Genomic DNA, 19904 nt, shown 5'->3' on the forward strand with positions numbered 1-19904 from the left:
ATATGGGCAGGCTTTGTGAGTCACATGGGTCAGAGATTCTCTATGCTTCTCTAATATGCTCTTTTAATTTTAATTCTTCTTTTAGTTTTACAATCTTCAAAGCTTTTCAATGTAATTTCTATAAATAATTTAACATCAAATATGTGCAAATATGAAAGTCAACTACTTGCACTTGTATCATTTGAATGAGAACAATCCCATCTCTTTGCAATAAACTAACTATTCAAACAAAAGTCTTGGACTTAACTCTATTGGATCACGCAATCTTATTTTACGTACAATGTCAAAGTTGAGGAATTAATTTTAAATAGATTTCATGATGTGATAAGCCAAAATTTCATGGGTATCAGAGGTAGATATAAATGTTCTTGATATTGTGCCAATTTAGCGTCCTTTGTGATTAGGATCAAATGTACTGTACACCTGATTACTCTGTGTAGTTGCTTCCTATCAAAGGTAAGGAATCAGGAACAGCATAGCCTCTAAATTATTTATTACTGTACATTCTTGAGGAATATTCTGAAAGTGACAGGAAGTACCGTTTACTTTCTAAAAATAAGAGCAGTGATCTTTAAACTTTTAATTGAGTATCAGACGTAGGAAAATAGCAGATGCTATCCTTAAAAACTTATTGGATAACAATTGGCACATAGGTCAAAAGCTTTAAGATAACACATTGCAAAGACAATATTTTTTTAAAAAATGAAATCCTCAGTTATTTCTTATATTCTTTTAATTAAATGTGGTTCAAAAACTTGCAGTAAAGATGAGAAATAAATAATAATACTTAAAAAGAAATCTAACTGCACAGAGCTGAAATTGGGGGCGGTACGAGAGAAGTAGGGGAGAAGGAAGAAGGGAGGCAGGGAGATTGTGGGAAGAGATGGAGACCTTCTTGTTGGTAATATGGATCTTACAAATGGGAGAGGAGAGCTAGATATTGATGGGGAATGAGTGAAAAACGGCAAGATGTCAACCATGATTGAAATCCTGTGCCTTTGCCTGTAATAAGGGATATCTCTTCAATTATGTGTTCTTCCATTATGTATCTCTTCAATTTGTTTCCCGATTTTACTAAAAAAATATATATAGATGGCTAGAGGTGGAAGAATCTTTACTAAGGAAATGGGAAAAGTATGCAGTGAGCAAGCCTCTCGGAAGATACTGGGGGAAAAAAAACATTCTGTTGCATTCAATAGCCAATTGTTGCTTAAAGTTATTTAGCTTATGGCATAACACTCTATGTTTTATTGTTTTGCTAATTGTTTTCACTTGTTCATAATTAAAGGTTTAGTTTTTTTCTATATTGGATACTTCTAAAGAAGCAGAGGGAAATTTTCCTTAGAAGTCTCCCTGCTAATTAGAAGCTTAGCAGCAAACCCACTTACAATGTTTTGGAAAGGAGCTGTGTTAAAACAAGAGTCACATGAATGGAAATATGTTTGCACTGGTGGAATATTAACTCTATTTGTAGGTGCAGACATGTGAGGGAGAAATCACTATAATATATGTACATATTACATATTCCTAAGAACATAAAATTATTTTATGTTTTAGTATTCCAGTTACTTTTATTCCACACTTATATTTTCCTATGTTGAACTAATTGATTGTACTTTTCCCCACTTTTTTACAGGATAAAGTAAATGCAACAAAGATTTTTATAGCTATATGAAAAAAAATCAAACATACTGGTATATATTAGGCTAGAAAAATAACTTTATGTCAGATTTTACAACAATATTTAGAATACTGGAATATATTCACTACGAATAGATTGAAAAATGTCCATGACAAGTGAAACCTACTTGTATGTTAAATAAATTTCTATAGAATTATTGCCAACTTGATATACCTACATTCCTCAAAGATAAGAAAGAGGTGCATAACAATGTATTGTCCAGAGATGGTAGCAGTTGCAGGTTGTCACTTGTTTCCTTAATTTTTATCTAGTTGTGAATGTTATATGCATTTCTCTGCATAATTGTTTAATAATTTTACTTTATGTACCAGAAGTTCTCTAAAACCACTGTGGAAAGCAAAATAGCTCCCAGCCTAAGCTACTTTTTTGTGATTTAATACAGTAGTCCTTGACTTATAGCAGTTCATTTAATGAACCATTTGAATTTAGTGAACCATTTAGTGAACAGCATTTAGTGAACCATTTGAATTTACAACAGCACTGAAAAAAGTTACTTATGACCTTTCTTTTACACTTATGACCATTGCAGCATTCCCATATGATCAAAATTCAGATTCTTGGCAACTGACTCATATTTATGATGATTGCAGTGTCATGTGATCACCTTTTGCAACTTTCTGACGAGCAAAGTCAATGGGACCAATAAAGGAGAGTATCTGTAGCTCGGGGTTGAATGTGGGGTCCTTGATGCTCTCTGAGTTTCCTATTGTGATCTGTGCTGATCAGGATGTCCAGGAAGGATAGTGAGTTGTTGTTCACTTCGTCTCTGGAAAACTATGGCAAACTAGAAACAATAGCAAACAGTGGCAAACTAGAAATACAAGTGTACAGAGAAATGACCCACATCATCCAAGTGCTCCACTACCAAAGCAACAGCCCAAACTCCCATAAGAGAAGCTGCACAAGAATCTTATTTAGACAAGCACAAACCTACTGCAGCAACCTGAACAGCAGAAAAAAGAAACATAGCATCATACTCCAATAAAAAGAATATCCATGCCACTTTATCCAAAAAATGCCTGAGTTTTCAATCCAATACAGCACAACAAACTCTAAAAAGAATGTCAGGATTCCAGCAATCGCTCTAATTAAATCATGATTCTCGAGCCAAGCTTCAAAAAACTTCAAAGGATTCATTAGAGGCAACATACTGGGACTGCCCTGTATGAAGCCAACTCTGGCATACATAATTTACAGTCATCTGTGACCCTGTTTCCCCCCTCCACCCTGGGTGTCTCATAAACCAGATTCTCCAATTGAGCATGTTCACAGGTTTCATCATTCACGTTTTCCAATTAAATATATTTGTGGGCAAAACTCTGGTATTTTAGTTACAATCTTTTAAAGATAAGAGTTGGAATGTACTTTTGCCCCTTTTTTATGGCAACTACTAAAGCAGTAATAGGAATGTTTTATGAGTTGACAAATACCTCAGAAACTACCAACACACTACTACAACCACTGTTCACTGTTGAATAAGTGAAGCGCATAAGCCTTCAAAACGTCTTAAGCAAATCAAAAGACCCTGTTCTGCTTATTAATATTTGGATGGCATAAAGCAGACAGAGTAACTCCACAAAGCATCCATACAAAGTCTTTTTTATTGGTTCATCAGGCATCCTGTCAACTCACATTTATGATGAGGTTCTTCTTAATGTCCAATCCTTTGCATATCTGAATCGTGGTGTAGAAAGATGATAAAGTCTCAACCCCGTGATGATTAAAGCGACTGCATGGTATGGTGGATTCAGGCAAGAGTGAGGGAGCCTCCCCCAACCCAACAAGGGTCAATTTAGTGACCAATCAGGATTACAGATGTGGCCACATGACATGAACTACATTTCCCAGGATACCTTAACTACATTTGCCATGATGCATTCCCTTAAGGGGACAGCTCTCAAATCCTAACTAACTATCCCAAATCCCATTAACTCTAAACTGTCTGGACAGCACAGACCCAGTAGCCTCAGGAGAAAAAGCTACAACATACAATGTAATGACTGCAACAGCCATTATGTAAGATGAACAGGCAAAAGACTGGCAGAATACCAGTCTGCCAGTTTCATCAGAAGATACGAAGAAAACTAATTTCACAACACATGGTTAGACCTAACCATTTCAAATGGGAAATGGTGACCATCATAGACTAAGCCAAGTCCAAGAATGCCAGATAATTTCTAGAAGCCTGGCACTCTGACAAATTAGCCATCAGTAGACACAGAAACATAAACAATAGCTATATACTATGCAAAAGAGACAATGAACAAACTAAAAAGGGAACAAAGAGCACTTCTCTACCAGTAATCAGCACCCAAAGAAGCATAGACAGCAATCAAATGAACAATATCCCAATCAAGAAACTGCCAAACAAGCCAACAGTAAAGAGCCCAACCAAAGAACCTCTAAGACTACCCCAGGGCAAGCCATTAGAATATAAACTAACAACCCTGCTCCTTACTAGCACTGATGATGTTACCTAATTTGTATAATGAAATGTCTGCAAGAAAACAAACAAGCTCAGAGAGTACCAAGGACCCATCAAAGTCAATGGGGAAGCCAGATTCACTTGACAACCATGTTACTAATGTAACAACTTTAGTGAGTTACTTAACAACTGTGGCAAGAAAGGTTATAAAATGGAGAAACTCACTATCAGAAATTTTGGGCTCAATTGTGGTCATAAGTTGAGGACTACATGCATTTTACTAGGGATACTCTAGGTAATATCACTCATACAAAGTTCCACAGTTTTATTTTTTGTATCAAGTTTATAGTAGATAAGCAAGATATATGATGCAATTGCAATTGCATGGGGAATATGTATGCATCTGTGATAGCAGATTACCCTGGATATGGTGACTGGAAGACCAGCATTCCAAAGAGCAGAAAGCTTCACCGAAGAATTTTATCCTATAATGTTAGCATTTGGAATTCTGTAACTTTCCTAACCATAGATGTAAGAGAATTACAGAGTTGGAAGGGACCTTGTAGGTCTTCTAATCCAACCTCTTGCTCAAGTAGGACCCTATACCATTTCTGCCAAGTGGTTGTCCCGTCTCTTCTTAAAAGCCTCCAGTAGGCTTCCGGTTTCGCAAGGCTTCGGCGGCGGCAGGAATTCGCGATCCTCCGCAATTCCTGCTGCGCTCGCCGCCGAGGTTCCTCCGATCCGAACGGATCCGGAGGATAGGGCTGCCCCGTAGAGGCAGCCGAAGAGAGAGGGGATCCGGATTTGGGTTTGGGCGCAAACCTCCTCTTCAGCCGGCAAAACCCCTTTTTCCCAAGGCGGTGGAGCGGCGGTCAGTAATGGCCGCCACAAAGAAGCCTGCAGCCGGGTAAGATTTGTGCTGGAGGGAGCAGGTGAAGGTGAAAGTTTTGGCTGAACCCAGACTACAAGAAACCTCTAAATACCCTGAAAACTGAATCGTTCAAAGGATACATTGTTTCCCAAGGAACATCGTAAAAGCGGCGAAAAAAGCTGAAAGGGAAAGTTACTTTCTTTTACTCTACCTTCCCACAGAAACAACACTTGGAAATCTGGAAAACCTGCTTGGGCATAGAAGGTAAACTTGAAATTTTAAGCCAAGTGGGTAAAGGATTTCTGGACATTGGAATTAAAAACTTAAAATTCTTAATTTTGTTATAAGTGGAAGGGAAGAGGCAAAGATTTATTTTAAGACTGTATTGAAGGAGACTGCTTTGAGCTTATAAGATTAAAAATAAAAGATATTACGACTTCTAGAAGGTTACTTTGGAACTGTGTATCTGAATTCTACCCTAGGAAGAGAAAATATAGAAAGAAGAAAGTGCTAAATGGAACTGATTGTTTTGATTTGGTTTGCTTTGTGACTTTGGGATCTTTGTGAACTATTTCTTGAAAGGTTAAAGATATTTGGGTTGTTTTTTAAAAAAGAGAAAAAATGGCATTATCTTTTGAAGATTTACAAATGGAATTTCAAAAATTGAAAGAAGAGGAACAGGAAGGCATGGGCTCTTCTGGATCGATTTTCTACTTTTTAGAAATGGCAATTTCTACTTATCAAGAAATACAACAGCGACAGGAAGACTGGGACCAAGAAGAAGAAGAAGAAGCCGTCTTTAATGGACAGATACTTTTAGTGGAGGAAGAAAAGCATAAGGGAGGTGAAGAAATGGTGAATTTAGGACTTAAAAAAGCAACCAAGAAAAAGAAAAATAAGATGAAAAATCGATACGATGACAGAAAGCAACAGAAAAGAGAAATACAACAGAGAGGGAAGATTAAGAGAGTGAAACTTGAGAGATGGGGGGGTCAAAAAGCCAGAATTGATAAGAAAGGAAGGGAAAAAGGAAAGAGAAGTCATAAAAGCTTTAAACAAGATGTTAAAAAACAAGTTTTTTTTAGAGATAAGGAGTAAGATATAATTTTATAAAAATGATTCTGCAAAAGTACATAAGATTGTATGGTAGATATTAGTATTTGAAATTGAATTAGAAAATTAAAATATTACATGAATTAATAATGCATTAAAGAGAAGCTTGAAAATGTTTAAGATTTGATAATAGAGTTTAATTTGCTATGAAATATTGCTTTTATTATATTATAAACTCAATATTCCTTTTTTTTGGTTTTACTATTACTTGCTAAATTTAATATTATTTGCTTGTCTTATTATTTTGAAACGTAGTACTTAGAATGTACGAAGCAGAATCAGTATGGAAAGTATGTATTATTTTAAGTGTAAAATTTAGGGGAAAGATAAAAAAGTTGTCATACTTCAACCAGGGGTTACAGGGAAAATATTAGAAAGGAAGGAAAAATAGATGATTGAAAGAGAATGGACAAAAGATGCAAGTATAATTATTTAAACTGAGATGAAATAAATAAAATAGAATTAAAAGAATGAATAGAAGAGAGAAAATATATAGAAAATATAGAATGTTAATTAAGATATGAAATAGTATATCATGTGAGCACGAATTTGATTTACGTCTGTACAAAAAGATCTAACCCGGGTAAGCCACTTTCCAAAAAGAAGTTTTATGTATTTATGTTTTGTATAATGTTTACTTATGTTTGAAAGGATGTTGGAAGAGAACTAATGAAATTATATATAATGAATATACATAATTTAAGGTAAAAAAGAGGTAGCATTAAATAGAAGGAAAGGGAGCAGTAAAGAGAAGTTGGGAAAGGATATGAAGTTGAACAGATAAGATAAATATATATATTAAATTGTGTTTGTATAGAAATGTGATAAGTTGGAATTATCTTGCTCTTTAAATAAGATATTCTATGTTTTTTTTTTAGGAAAAGATATTTTATGTTACTACATCCTATGTTTTGCTCGCTTGTTTATGTGTTTTGAAAAAAACATTAATAAAATTTGTTCAAAAAAAAAAAAAGCCTTCAGTAGTGGAGCACCCACAACCTCTGAAGGCAAGCCATTCCACTGGTTAATTGATCTCAATGTCAGAAAGTTTCTCTTTAGTTCTAGGTTGGTTGATTAGTTTCCATCCATTGTTTCTTCTCTTGCCTCTAGGTGCTTTGGAAATTAATTGACCGCTCTTCTTTGTGGTAGTCCCTCAAATATCAAAACACTGATACCATGTCACCCCTGCTCCTTCTTTTCACTAGACTAGCCATACTTATTTCCTTCACCCTGTCTTTGTAGGTTTTAGCTTCCAGGCCTCTAATCATCTTTGTTGTTCTTCTCTTACAAAGTCTCAGCATCTTTTTTAATGGGGTGACCAAAACCAGATGCAGTATTACTAAGGCTTTGTCAAGCAGTACCATATTTTCCCAAAAATACAACCTACCCTGAAAATAAGCCCTAGCCCGATTATCACACCTGCACCTAATATATAAGCCCTACCCCAAAAATAAGCCCTAGTTAAACCCTGCCCACATCTGGCTGTATGAGGTGGGGTGAGACACAGGTGTAAAAATCAGGCTAGGATGGGGGGGGTGCCCCACATGCCCTGCACTCACTTACCTCATCCCTGGAGCTGGTGGAGCCACTTGTGGCAGAACACCATGAGGCTCGTTGCACTGGTGGAGCCGCTTGCAGCTGGATGCCACGTGGTGTGGTGTGCCATTGCATATGTGAGTGGCACCACCAGCAAGATGAGACTTGTGGCTACTCCTACTGCAATTTGGCAGTTCAAATCCCACCAGGCTCAAGGTTGACTCAGCCTTCCATCCTTCAGAGGTGGGTAAAATGAGGAGCCAGATTGTTGGGGGGCAATATGCTGACCCTGTAAGCCACTTTGAGAGGGCTATAAAGCACTATAAAGCGGTATATAAGTCTAAGTGCTATTGCTATTCTGCCACGAGCGGCTCCACTGGGTCCAAAACGCTGCAAGCAAAAGCCTTGTGGCATTTTGCCGCAAACAGCTCCACTGGCGAGATGAGACTTGTTGCGCTGGTGCTCAGGGCAGAAAACTGCTCAGGGCAGAAAACTGCTTTTGGCAAAAATTTTCACCTGTTCCACACTAAATATAGTGATGATAAGTCCAATTAATATTAAAAAGCCTCACTTTCTACAATTTCCTTTTCAACCTGTTAATAAATTTATAAAATATATTTTCAAGGGCCGCTTAGGTTTCTAGAGAAGGGCAGTTTGGTACAATGATTAAGGTACTGGAACAAAATCTGGGAAACTGAGTTCTAGTCCTGCCTTAGATAAAAAGCCAACTGGAATATTGTCTTTAATTTTAAAGTTAATAAATCAGTAACTTTAAAGTTACACCTGATTTATGGTATCCTATAGTATAAATTATGGATCCAAGGCATTTCGTGAATCCTCTCACGCTGTTGCCCTGGAACCAAAAAAAAAAAAAAAAAGGCTTCCCGTGTACATCCTTACAAAGTCCACAAATCTGCGTTGAGAAAGTTGGCTTTCAAATCTCTAATTCTGCACCGACAGAACACATTGAGTCATGGCTATTATTGGAAGCAGAATCCTATTTCTCCCCGGCACCTCTCTATGGGCAAGGTCAGAGATAGCGATATAATATGAGAATGGATACAACTTCAGGAGGTTAAATGACACTTTTCTTACAAGGGATTGCGACCTCTTGGGAAGTTCTCATTCCTATAAGGATCCATTTCCAACTTGCCCGATCCCTTGAGGAGATCCTGTTAACGTTTCTTTCCACTGTACTCTCCTCGCCTAAACGCTACCAGTTATCAGTCGCCAGAGCTGTGGAACCCGGCTGTCCTTGACAGCTGACAGGAAAGTTTCCCTATAATTCAGAAAAATCTCCCGCCAGCTTTTGATTGCCCTCGCGCCGGTCTCCGCGCTGCTGAGGGGACGGGTCGAGCGCCCCGTTCCTCCGCCCAGGCCCCTCGGGCGTCGCGCATTGGGGAGAGCCGTCCTTTGAGAAGTCGGCCGGGGGGGCGCTGCGAAGCGTCTCTCCCTGTGGGTGACCTTCAAAGCCCCCCACCCCACCCAAGCGTTCCTGTTGAAGGAAGGCGCGGGGTGTTGCCCGCGTGGAAAACTCTCTTTGGGGCTGCCAAAAGTTGCCCATTGCGGCCGCTGATTGCCACAGCCCGGCATTACCCTCCTTCCTCTCGACTGCAGGTGCGTGAAGGAGGAAAAAAGCGGCTGGCGAGGTAGCGTTGTACTAGAAGAAGGGCGGGGGAGCGAAAGGCGAGCCTGGCAGGGGGAGCCCGCAGGTGAGCCCTACCGGCCGGGCAGGAGGAGATGAAACCCGGCGTGGAAGGTGGAGTAGAGGGCGTTCTTGGCCGGCCCGCCTTCCCTCTCTCGCCACTCGCCTCCCCCCTCCCCTCCGCGTGACTTCTGCCTTCCCCGCAGGCGATGAGGGCAGGACCACCATCATGCTGGAAGTGAACCGGTTTAGCGCCGGCGTTGCTTCCCCTTCCACTTAAACGGAGAGTGCCGGTCCCGCAGCCGCTCAATGGGGGCTGCTCGGGGCTGCCCAGGAAGTCCTGGGATCGGCCCTTCGCTGCTCCTGGTGGCTGCCTTTGTGTCGTCCGTGGTAGCAGCCGCCGCCGCTTTGGAGAAAGAGCGGAGAGATCCGGCTGCCATGCCAGCCATCCATCCCAGTCTCAGAGCAAGCACCTTGCAGGTGCCGGCTGAGACCCCTTTCGAGGAGACCAGGCTTCACGTCTTCACCTTGGATTACCCACACGTGCAAATCCCCTTCGAGATCACCCTCTGGATCCTCTTGGCTTCCTTAGCCAAGATCGGTAAGCGAAAGAAAACGCAGAGGGTTTGTAAGCACCCCGCCCCCGCCGCCTTTCGGGTCAAGGACGCTTTCGGGGCGGTGAATTTAGAACAGGTGTTTTGGGGAGAAGGGCTGGCTTGCAGGTAATAGATGCCTTTCTAGGATTTGGTCATCCAGCACCCGGAGTTTTTCAATCTGTTTCTGAAGCCTAAGTGGTTCAATTGGCATCTTGTCCGATAGGGCGAAAGAGATTTGGGCGAGAGCGTTGAGAAGTCTTCTACTTCAGGGATCTCCAACCTTGGCGACTTTAAGCCTGGTGGACTTCAACTCCCAGAATTCCCCAGCCAGCAAAGCTGGCTGGGGAATTCTGGGAGTTGAAGTCCTCCAGGCTTAAAGTCGCCAAGGTTGGAGACCCCTGTTCTACTTGACAAAGTAGAAGAGGGCAAATCCAGGTGCTCCCTTTGCATGACAAACATTTCTCCCCCGCAGGTCGTTTTGCATAAAGATTCCTCTCATCTCAAAGAAAGCAACAAAGCAGAATGCTAATGCTTAGATAAGGATCCCAATTCCTTCCTAATGTCTTTGATGGAAAATCAGCTGTCATTTGCAGGAAGATTCTATCCCTTGCATTCTCTGGAGTATTTAGCTTATATCTAGCACTCTAGAAATACATAGAATAACTATAAAGACTGAGGAAGGAAATTCTGGTTGTCTAAACATGTAAATGCTGTAATGTCTCGAATACTTTGTACAGTACACAGGTAGTCCTCAACGTATGACCACAATTGAGCCCAACATTTCTGTTGTTAAGTGAGACATTTGTTAAATGGACTTTTTTCTCATTTTATGACCACTCTTGCCTCAATTGTTAAGTGAATCACTGCAGTTGATAAATTAGTAACCTGGTGGTTAAATGAATCTGGATTCCCCATTGACTTTGCTTGTCAGAAGATTGCAAAAGGTTATCACATGATCTTGGGACACAGCAATTGTCATAAATATGAATCAGTTGCCAAGCATCTGAATTTCGATCACATGGGGATGCTGCAGTGGTCATAAGTGTAAAAAAGGTCACAAGTCATAAATATGAACCAGCTGCTAAGCATCTGATTTTAATCAGATGATAATGATGATGATGATGCAAAGGTCATAACTCTGAACAATGGCCATAGGTCACTTTTTCAGTGCTATTGTAACTTTGAACGGTCACTAAATGAACTGTTGTAAGTCAAGGATTACCTGTATGCAATAATCTCTATGTAGTTTTGTGTGTGTGTGTGTGTGTGTATGGTCCCGTTGTTTCAGATTTGTCCCAAAATTCTAATGTCGATGTATTAAGACCACATCCATTTCAGATTTGTATAAATGCTACTTAATTATTCTGGGCTTCCTAGAAAGTATCACAACAGGTAATATTTGCTTTGCTTAGGTCAGGAAGCTAGACCTGTTCAGGACTCAAATGAGAGACCATCAGGATATGCTGGTGGCTGAAGACTATATTAAGAAATTGGGAAGACAATGTATCTTAGAAGCATACAATGGCAAACAACTTCAATATTGTTGCTAAGAAAAGGATAAGCCTGTGCAATGGTTAGGATGGAATTCATTTCAAGGATGTGTGCATTCCATTATTCCACTAAAATGTCCAAATAAGAATATCTAATTATATCCATTTTAAATTATTCTGGTTAGCTTGGAATTATGTATTTGGAGATCCTTCTTCTTCTGTTTGGTATATATGTGTGATCCTGGGAGTCCATTCAGGAAGCATTGCATTCCACAAGAAGCTTTTAATTTATTTAGATCTGCTTGGTATGACTTTTTCATGTCTTAAGTTCATAAAAGAAGAAGCTAGTGATAAAAGCTCATCCATGAAAGCCACCTTTCATCTCATCCTGCCTATTCTTTAGAAAGTCTCTCTAGTAATCAAGAGATGCAAACTTAGTAGCTGCATGTTAAAAAAAGTCTTATTTCCTTCAGTATTTAAGAGTTAATGATAAAGAGATTGAACTTCTTTGCTGTTGTTCTCTCTCTCCCTCTCTTTCTCTCTCCCTCTTTCTCCCCATTTACATAATGTATATATTATTATATTTTATATATTTTTATTTCGCTATTCAATTTATTTTAAATTTTGTATTCTGCTGTGGAAATATATGACAGGAAATATTTTAAATAACAAATTAGTATATAATGTCACCTCAGTCTTGGAACTTGAAAGCATAAGGTGGGTCATATACTATCTGATGCTTTAAATTTGTACTGAAGAGGTCAATAGTAAATTCTGAAATGAATAAAATTTAACACAGTGTAAATTAGTTATCTGTTTGTAGATAATTAAAGGTATTGCTACAAGGTATTGTAGTATTTGGTTTATCGCTTACAGCAAAGTTCATGCCTCATCAAACAAGGATGATGTGAATTCTTGTCTTGTTTAATGCATGCATGAGAATATTGAATTAAAATAAAATATAGGTTCAATCCTACAATGTAAAGTTCTGTCTCAGATATCAATAAAGCTGACATTCAGAAAATTGCTTGTATCAGTCATCGCCCACATTTCTCCTCAGTTCAATTGGACAATTTTAACAAGCCATAGCACCTAACCAACTTGCCTGGGCCTGGAATTTTTTTACTACAGTTAAGCCTGGTTAGTACTAGGATAAGCCTGGTTAGTATTAGGATAAGACTTTTATGTAATCCAAGACTATAGGCTAGTCTGGAAAGTTTTCTTAAACAAAAGCTTCTTTATAGTAGTTTTACAATAATTGTTAAGGAAATTGATGTAGGAGAAGTACCGGCATAGACAAGGTGCAGAGTCAAGAAAGGAATCAGCCTAGAGTTTCTTCTGTATGTGCTCACAAATAGTCTATGTCCAACCCCTCTTGAATTTTGTTAACTCTTATCTAGTGCCATTTTTAGTGTTGACCATTAACTAGATTCTTATTAATAGACATGAACAATAAATCATCTTACCTGTAGTAAGTGTAGTCCTGATTCTTCATGCATGATGTTAATTGGATGTCATAATATCAACAAAATCTTCTGTATATTTCCAGATGTTGTAGGTTTTCAAAGTATTTTATGTAAAAGTTGCTCAAAATATTTATTATACAAATAAAGTGATTTTTTTTTTCAAATGAAATCCAAAAATTTGCATGTACAATAATGGTTAAGTATTATAGTGCTCCCTGTTCATTCACACCTGATGAAAGGAAATACTTAACTCTGGTCCTTACATTATTAATGCAATTCATTGCTGTATAGTCAAGTTTGCTACTTTAAAAGCAGGATTATGCCAATATATGGAAAATAAAGTTAATAGTGACTAATAATATTAACAAAAATGTTATGGCTATTGGTCAATCAATCAAAACATGTAAGAATATTTTTTTTAACAATATGATCAGAGGCAGTGTGTCTTTAAACACCACAACAATTGATTAAAAAACAACAATGGGAATCTTGATTGATATCTAGTAAGGCATCAATAGGATGGGAAAGACTTTTGCTTTAATCCTACACAGGATTCTTTCTTAAAAGAAATAATATTGCTATGAATGGTGCTGGTTAATTACTGCAATAAAGTCTTCAAATTTCATAAATCTAAACATGCCATTTAAAACATGCTTGCTACTTTTACATTTTTTTAACAAGTCCTAAATTCAGAAGCCCTGCAAGGTAGTCCAGAGAGAAAGCACAGCTAGCTCTATATTTATTGTAAAGTTACTATAACAAAATCTGTAACAAAGGTTGAAAGGATATTTCCCCTTCTTTCCTTTTATTCTCTGAAAAAGATCTCTTTTGAAGCATTTCCCATGTCTTCTCTCCTTCTGCAGGCTTCTATATCTTTTACACATTGAGAGCCTATGGCTCTTTCTTCTGTCCACCAAGGTTATTCACACATACTGTTACAGGTATTAACCTTAACCTGTTTTAATGGCCTTACTTTTATGACATCATTCACAGGAAGTTCAAGAAAATTCTCAAAGTGAACAGATTATGCACATGTGATGCCTTGTCTCTATTTAATTTTATGCAAAGACTTACAGTATATTCTGATATCCAAGAGTATAAGTATTTCTGACCTATATTCTATCTATCCTAATTACTCAGATTTATTCTGTTTAAAATAGCTAGGCTCAGATAAGAACCCATATATCTTTGTCCTAAATGTGGCAAAGTTTTGTTTTATGGTTTGTAAATTATGAAAAGACTTGACAAATTAATACCCAAGTACTTGTGCCCTCCAGTATATATGATGACCCTTGTTACTTGAGTTAAAGTAAACTTACTATTTTTCTATTGCATTACATTTTTACAATGATCTATGACTGCAGTGAAGTTGCTTTAAACTATCTATAGTTCATCAAAATAAAAATGAATACAGATAAACAGATAAGTAGGTTTCTCATCTCATCAAAAATACCACTAGAGTGTACAAGAGTCCAGGTTTGAAAAAGTTTGGCACTTTAGTATATTCTTTTTTCTTTTGTTAGTTTTGATTGCACTTGTTTATCCTGACTGTTAATTATCAGGAAGTAAATGTGGTAAACACATTTCAAAAGTTAATTGTAGATGTTCAAACAGTAGCATAAAAATTAGTCTACTTTTACTACATGGACAAGTATAATAGGATTTCTATTCCTAACACTTAGGAAAGATGTAAAATTTGACTTTTTAGAAAAATTACTCATAAATGAAAAACTATATGAGTGAATCATTTTAGTATATATTTCAGTAGACTGAAAAGTAGACAGTATGAATTACAACTTAGCTGTGAACTATAATAAAGAACTACAGTTCCTGGTTTTCTCCCATTTAATTGCAAGTTGTGTAATTAAATGGCTTAAGTGTCGAATATGTGGAGGGATAAACATGAATGTTCTCTGTGTGAGAGGTGACTCTATGCTTGTGGCAAACCATGTCAAAATAGCAAAAATAAAATAATTTACAGAGGAGTACGCAACTCAGCAAATAATAGAAAATAATCAGTTGCAATGGACTTCTAAATATACTGAAACATAAATCAATTTCATCTCCCAAGTCAGTAGTCTTATAAATGCAAAATGTATTTTCTACAAATAATATTTTTGTTATTATTGAGTCCTCAAAAATGTTTATCAGAATTTAAACTTTCTTTTTATATCATAGCTTATCTCTAAAATGTATGAAATAAATATTTAGCAGCCTTCTCTAATTTTAATAACCTCTAAATGCTGATTGAGAATTTCACAATCTGGAGATCACTGACATAATGCAAGATTACAGAGCATTTGCATCTCATTTGTTTTGTCTTGTTTCTGAAAAACAGCAAAACTTATGTAATTTAAACTTTAATCAAATCTGCTGCATGTTCATTTCAAATTAATACACATTCAATATTGTAAAATTTAGTGTAATCTAACACATGGTTTATATACGTTTTCCAAGCAAGATATAGTTCTTATAATTCTTAAAGGATTCTCAGTGGTAAATGCTTACCTCTCATATTTTTATATCATTTGATCCATTTCAACTTGATTAAAGCTTGGTTAATGGGTATGCCATGATTTCAGTATCAACTTCTATCTTTTTCCTTATACTGTTTGTTTTGTTTGGGAAGAACACTAAAGAACATAATGGTTTACTCATTAGTTTGTGATTTCTGAATTGACATGTGGATTTTAGAGTTAATAACCTAAATTGGTTTTGTATGGCCATTTTAACAACATTCATTATGATTAGGTAATAGTTAACTAAAGATGATCTGAGACAGTTTTAAGAAAAGGACAGCAGTGGCCATCTCGGATATATCCATATCAGGTCTCATAAAGAGATGGTGATGGAAAGCTCTTAGTGAACACCTTTAATAACATTGGGGGGGTGGGGGGAGGAGATCAATGAAAGTCCTTATGAGTATATAGGATATAGACCATACTTCCCATACTCCACCAAGAAGCTTCAAGAGACATTCAGTAATTCAGGAATAATTAATCCTTGATCATTAAGAGTCCACTTTTAATTTTGCCTGCACTGTTATGTCAGGACTTTAGTTGCTCAGGCAAATATAGGAAACCTTTTCAAGTGTTCTTTTAGTAACTTTACACTTTGCATTATGAATCACATTCAGTTCTTTAGCTGGGGTGGAACAGCCGCATATCTGACTAATTGTGAGATGACCTTGGAGAAGGCAAGCAGAATCCATTAGGACAGCAACAGGTGCTGAACCTTGGATAAAGCCCATGGCAACAGGATAGTATTGGAAAATTACTCAGAACATCCTTTAATGATTTGATCAATAGAATGACAGGAAACCATAAGGTTTACAAATACGGTCAGTGCACTATGCAGGCATACATACCAGGTTTTAAATTATTTGCTATGGATGTGGGGTTGAATTATCTGATTGATCAATGTACAGAATAATTTACTGATAAGATGAGAGATGAATTGGTGACAAAAGGTGCCTCGGATAATTTGGAAGAGTTAGTCCAATATTGTTTGGTAATGGATTTCTGGCTGGAAAAGTCGAGGTGTGGGAAACATGGCATGCGGAATGGATTTTAAGCCTTTTCAAGCCATGTCTACCTCCCGAAGGTCTTTCAAAATCCAGCAGTGGCAAACCTCTGAAACTGGAGGAGTTAAGAGATTTCTGTCCTCAGAAATCAACAAAGAAGGAGAAATTTGGGGTTATGTTTTACCACAGAGCTCTCAAATAGCTAGCTCTTACACAGCTAAAATTCATGCTAATGACTCAGCCAAAAAATGCCACATCTGGGTCCACATAGCAAGCAAATGCCTGAATTATTCCAAGCCCATGACCTCAGGAAATTTCACAGGCTTCCTTCCCAAGAGCTTTGCAGAAGGGCCATCAGACAATTAAGGAGAGTTCAGGCAGCCAACAGTAGACAAATGGTCATTCTTTGTTTAACTCATCTGTAAGATGCAATTCTCTGCAACAAACAATTTCACAGATAAGGCTACAATACAAGAGTTTGATTTTTGATTCAGAAGTTTTTAAAAATAAATGTACAGTTGAAATCAAAGACTTTTGTTTGTGGTTAATGTAACATATCCAAAAATCTTTATTTTTATACATGATAACAGTGGCAAGATTCTTATGTATGCACAAAAATGTAAAGACTTACAAATACCTAAAATGAAAGAATGGATGGTTAAGTGATAGAATTGGTGGAAATGGTAAAATTGACAGCTTTGATTAAATATAAGATTTGATTAATTTTATAACTTACCTGGAGACCACTTTTGGACTTTGTGTGAGAATATGAAAAAAATGAAATTGTGATTTTTGGAATATATGGGATTTTAGAAATAATATGGAACATTGTTAATTTTAGAGTAATAATTTGATGTATTTTTTATCTATATTTGTATCAAAAAGTGGAAAATTATTCTTTTTCTATGATTTTATTGTTTCATTCCTTTTTCCTTGCACTTTTATCTTGCTTTTTCCTTGACTTTTTCCTATCTTTTAATATGTTTTTTGCTTGTCTATTTTTTATTCACACACACACACATACACACGCACATAAAGAGTACATAAAAAGCAGGGGTGGGATTCTACAGGTTCGCACCTATTGCTAGAACCAGTTGTTAACATTCTAAGCAGTTCGGAGAACTGGTTGTTAGAAGAAATTACTGGCCTAAACCTGTAAGGAAGGCAGGAAGGAAACATTCTGGTGTTGCTTACAGAAACTGTCTCTCCATTAACCCTTATTACATTCTTGGCAGGACTAGACTTCCTGTCTCAGGAACTTCTCTGGAGGTTTTTTTCTCTCTCCTTTGCTGGTACTTTGCTTGTGTGGAGTGACCATTCAAAGTTACAATGGCACTGAAAAAAGTGACTTATGACCATTTTTCATGCTTACGACTGTTGCAGCATCCCCACAGTCATGAGAGGCCAGGCGAGGAGATGCGTGCCTCGATGTGAGTGATGTTGAGTTGGCCATGCACTGTCAGTCACATTACCATCAAGTCACGGCCACCAACTAAGCCACGCCCACAGAACAGATTGTTAAAAAAAATTGAATCCCACCCCTGATAAAAAGTATCCACTCAGACACTAGAAACACAAGTTTTCACAGGGAAGACACTATTCTTCCTTCTGATTTGAATACATTCATAGTTCAAACAGCCCCATATTACTTCCAGTAACCACAAAGTGGTGCCTGACATACCTGTAAATTTTGTTCCTTCTACTGATTGGACTGACATCTCAATTGTGTGAGATGTAGGCTGTGATTTCTCTTTTCCTCCAGATGACATTATTCTAGATAGTTTCCTCAACCTGCCAGACCAAAAGCAGATTCTTAAAGTCTGTAGTGAAAAGTGAGACTCTTGTGTGCAAATGGGCACAGCCAATGAATAGAATGCTACCTGGTTCATACCTGATGAAAGAAACTGACTCAGGATATTCCAAAGGTGCTTTTTCAAAAGGCAACTGGACTTTGTTTTTCCTCGAAGACACTGTCAAAACTGAAGAAGCTTCCTGAATGAGAAGTGAAACATCTTCAAGGAAAAACAAAATTCAGCTGTCTTTTGAAAAAGCACCTTTGGGACAACATGACATAGAGTCTTGAGAATCTCCATAGATACTCATTCAAGGGCCAATCATTGTAAGGGACTCTAAATAAATTCACGGGAATATCCATCTAGGTTTTTTGCAATTATGCACAAAAAATGCCTTTGCCTTTCTCTGGAATGCTTTTTTGAACTTCCCAGGCTAGTCTACAACCCTAGTATGTAGAATTTTCTTTCCAAAGAATGAACCATTCCACTGAACTTTGATCTAATGTTGACACTTGCAAAATACTGTATTTCTCAGCTAAAAACCTTAAAGCACCACTCTTCTAAAGAATCTTTTGCCAAACCACAAATCAATTAAAGTCTGAATTAATCATTTTATCTAAGCAGTTTTAAAGCATTGGTATCAAATCATGAAAAATAACATTATCTCATGAGTTCCAAGCTGCTTTTTTCTAAAAATAATAAAGGTACAGTACAAATAAAATAAAACAAAAATAATAAAATAAAATAAAATTTACCTAACAGACTAATTCTTTCCTGCAAATTTTGCTCATAGAAAGTTTATAGTTTGATTGGTTTTATGGCACTTATAATAAATGAAGAGTATGTGGGTTAGCTAATTTCTTTTTCTTTTGAGGGTTTAATTGTAAATTTATAAAAATGCATTGAAGGGAATGGTTTAAATACAAAAATAAATAAAATTAATATGTTAAGTATAATGTCATTAGGTTTTTTTGGTCACAATATAATATTTCTTCTCCTTCTCTTTCTTTCTCCATTAATTTGAAGGTTTTCATCTCTACCACAAATTGCCCCAGATAGTTCCAGAAAGTTGTCTCCTTATTGTGATCGGACTGATTTTAGGTGGAATTATATTTGGGGTACAGGAAAAATCTCCACCAGTGATGAAGAGTGATGTTTTTTTCTTATATCTTCTTCCTCCAATTGTCCTCGATGCTGGTTATTTTATGCCAACACGCCTCTTCTTTGAGAACTTTGGAACCATTTTTTGGTATGCTGTTGTGGGCACACTCTGGAATTCTTTTGGCATTGGCATTTCTCTCTTTGCCATTTGCCAGGTTGAGGCCTTTGGTCTGAGTGACATCACTCTACTGCAAAGCCTGCTTTTTGGGAGTTTGATTTCAGCCGTGGATCCTGTGGCTGTGTTGGCTGTCTTTGAAAATATTCATGTCAACGAGCAGCTGTACATCTTAGTTTTTGGGGAATCTCTCTTGAATGATGCTGTAACTGTGGTAAGTTACATACTCACGAATGCTCACAGACAAAACATTTGCACTTCTATATGCAATAAAATCAGGCAAAATTAGGCACCTTTTATAAACTTTTCAGGCTTCTGTTCTAGGAAGGTAAAGAACAAAGAGAAGAAGGGATTTTAAAACATAACACACAGTAATCTAAATATTCAAAATATGCAGTGTTCTTATTTGTAATAGCAAATGATTATGGTCTTTTCAATTACCGCAACATGTGAATATTTAATTGTTTA

At 37.2% G+C, this 19904-nt stretch overlaps 1 protein-coding gene across 5 annotated transcripts in view; it reads left to right on the forward strand.

Moving 5' to 3' along the window:
• Positions 1-8709: 8709 nt before the first annotated feature.
• The window catches only part of SLC9A2 (solute carrier family 9 member A2), a 44850-nt gene continuing 33655 nt past the window's right edge, over positions 8710-19904 (forward strand). For 3 of the 5 annotated variants that reach the window (XM_087967185.1, XM_087967182.1, XM_087967184.1), the window contains exons 1-2: positions 8712-9893; positions 19187-19650. In XM_087967185.1, coding sequence (XP_087823311.1) covers positions 9602-9893; positions 19187-19650 — 756 coding nt within the window. In that variant the 5' untranslated portion in view covers positions 8712-9601. Of the gene's footprint in view, positions 9894-19186; positions 19651-19904 lie in introns of those variants that run through there. The other 2 variants (XM_087967183.1, XM_087967186.1) reach the window with 2 other exon arrangements.

The sequence above is a fragment of the Notechis scutatus genome, chromosome 5 (genome assembly GCF_049901735.1).
Source record: "Notechis scutatus isolate UNSWTSFEM ecotype Mainland chromosome 5, rNotScu1.2, whole genome shotgun sequence".
Taxonomy (NCBI): Eukaryota; Metazoa; Chordata; class Lepidosauria; order Squamata; family Elapidae; genus Notechis; species Notechis scutatus.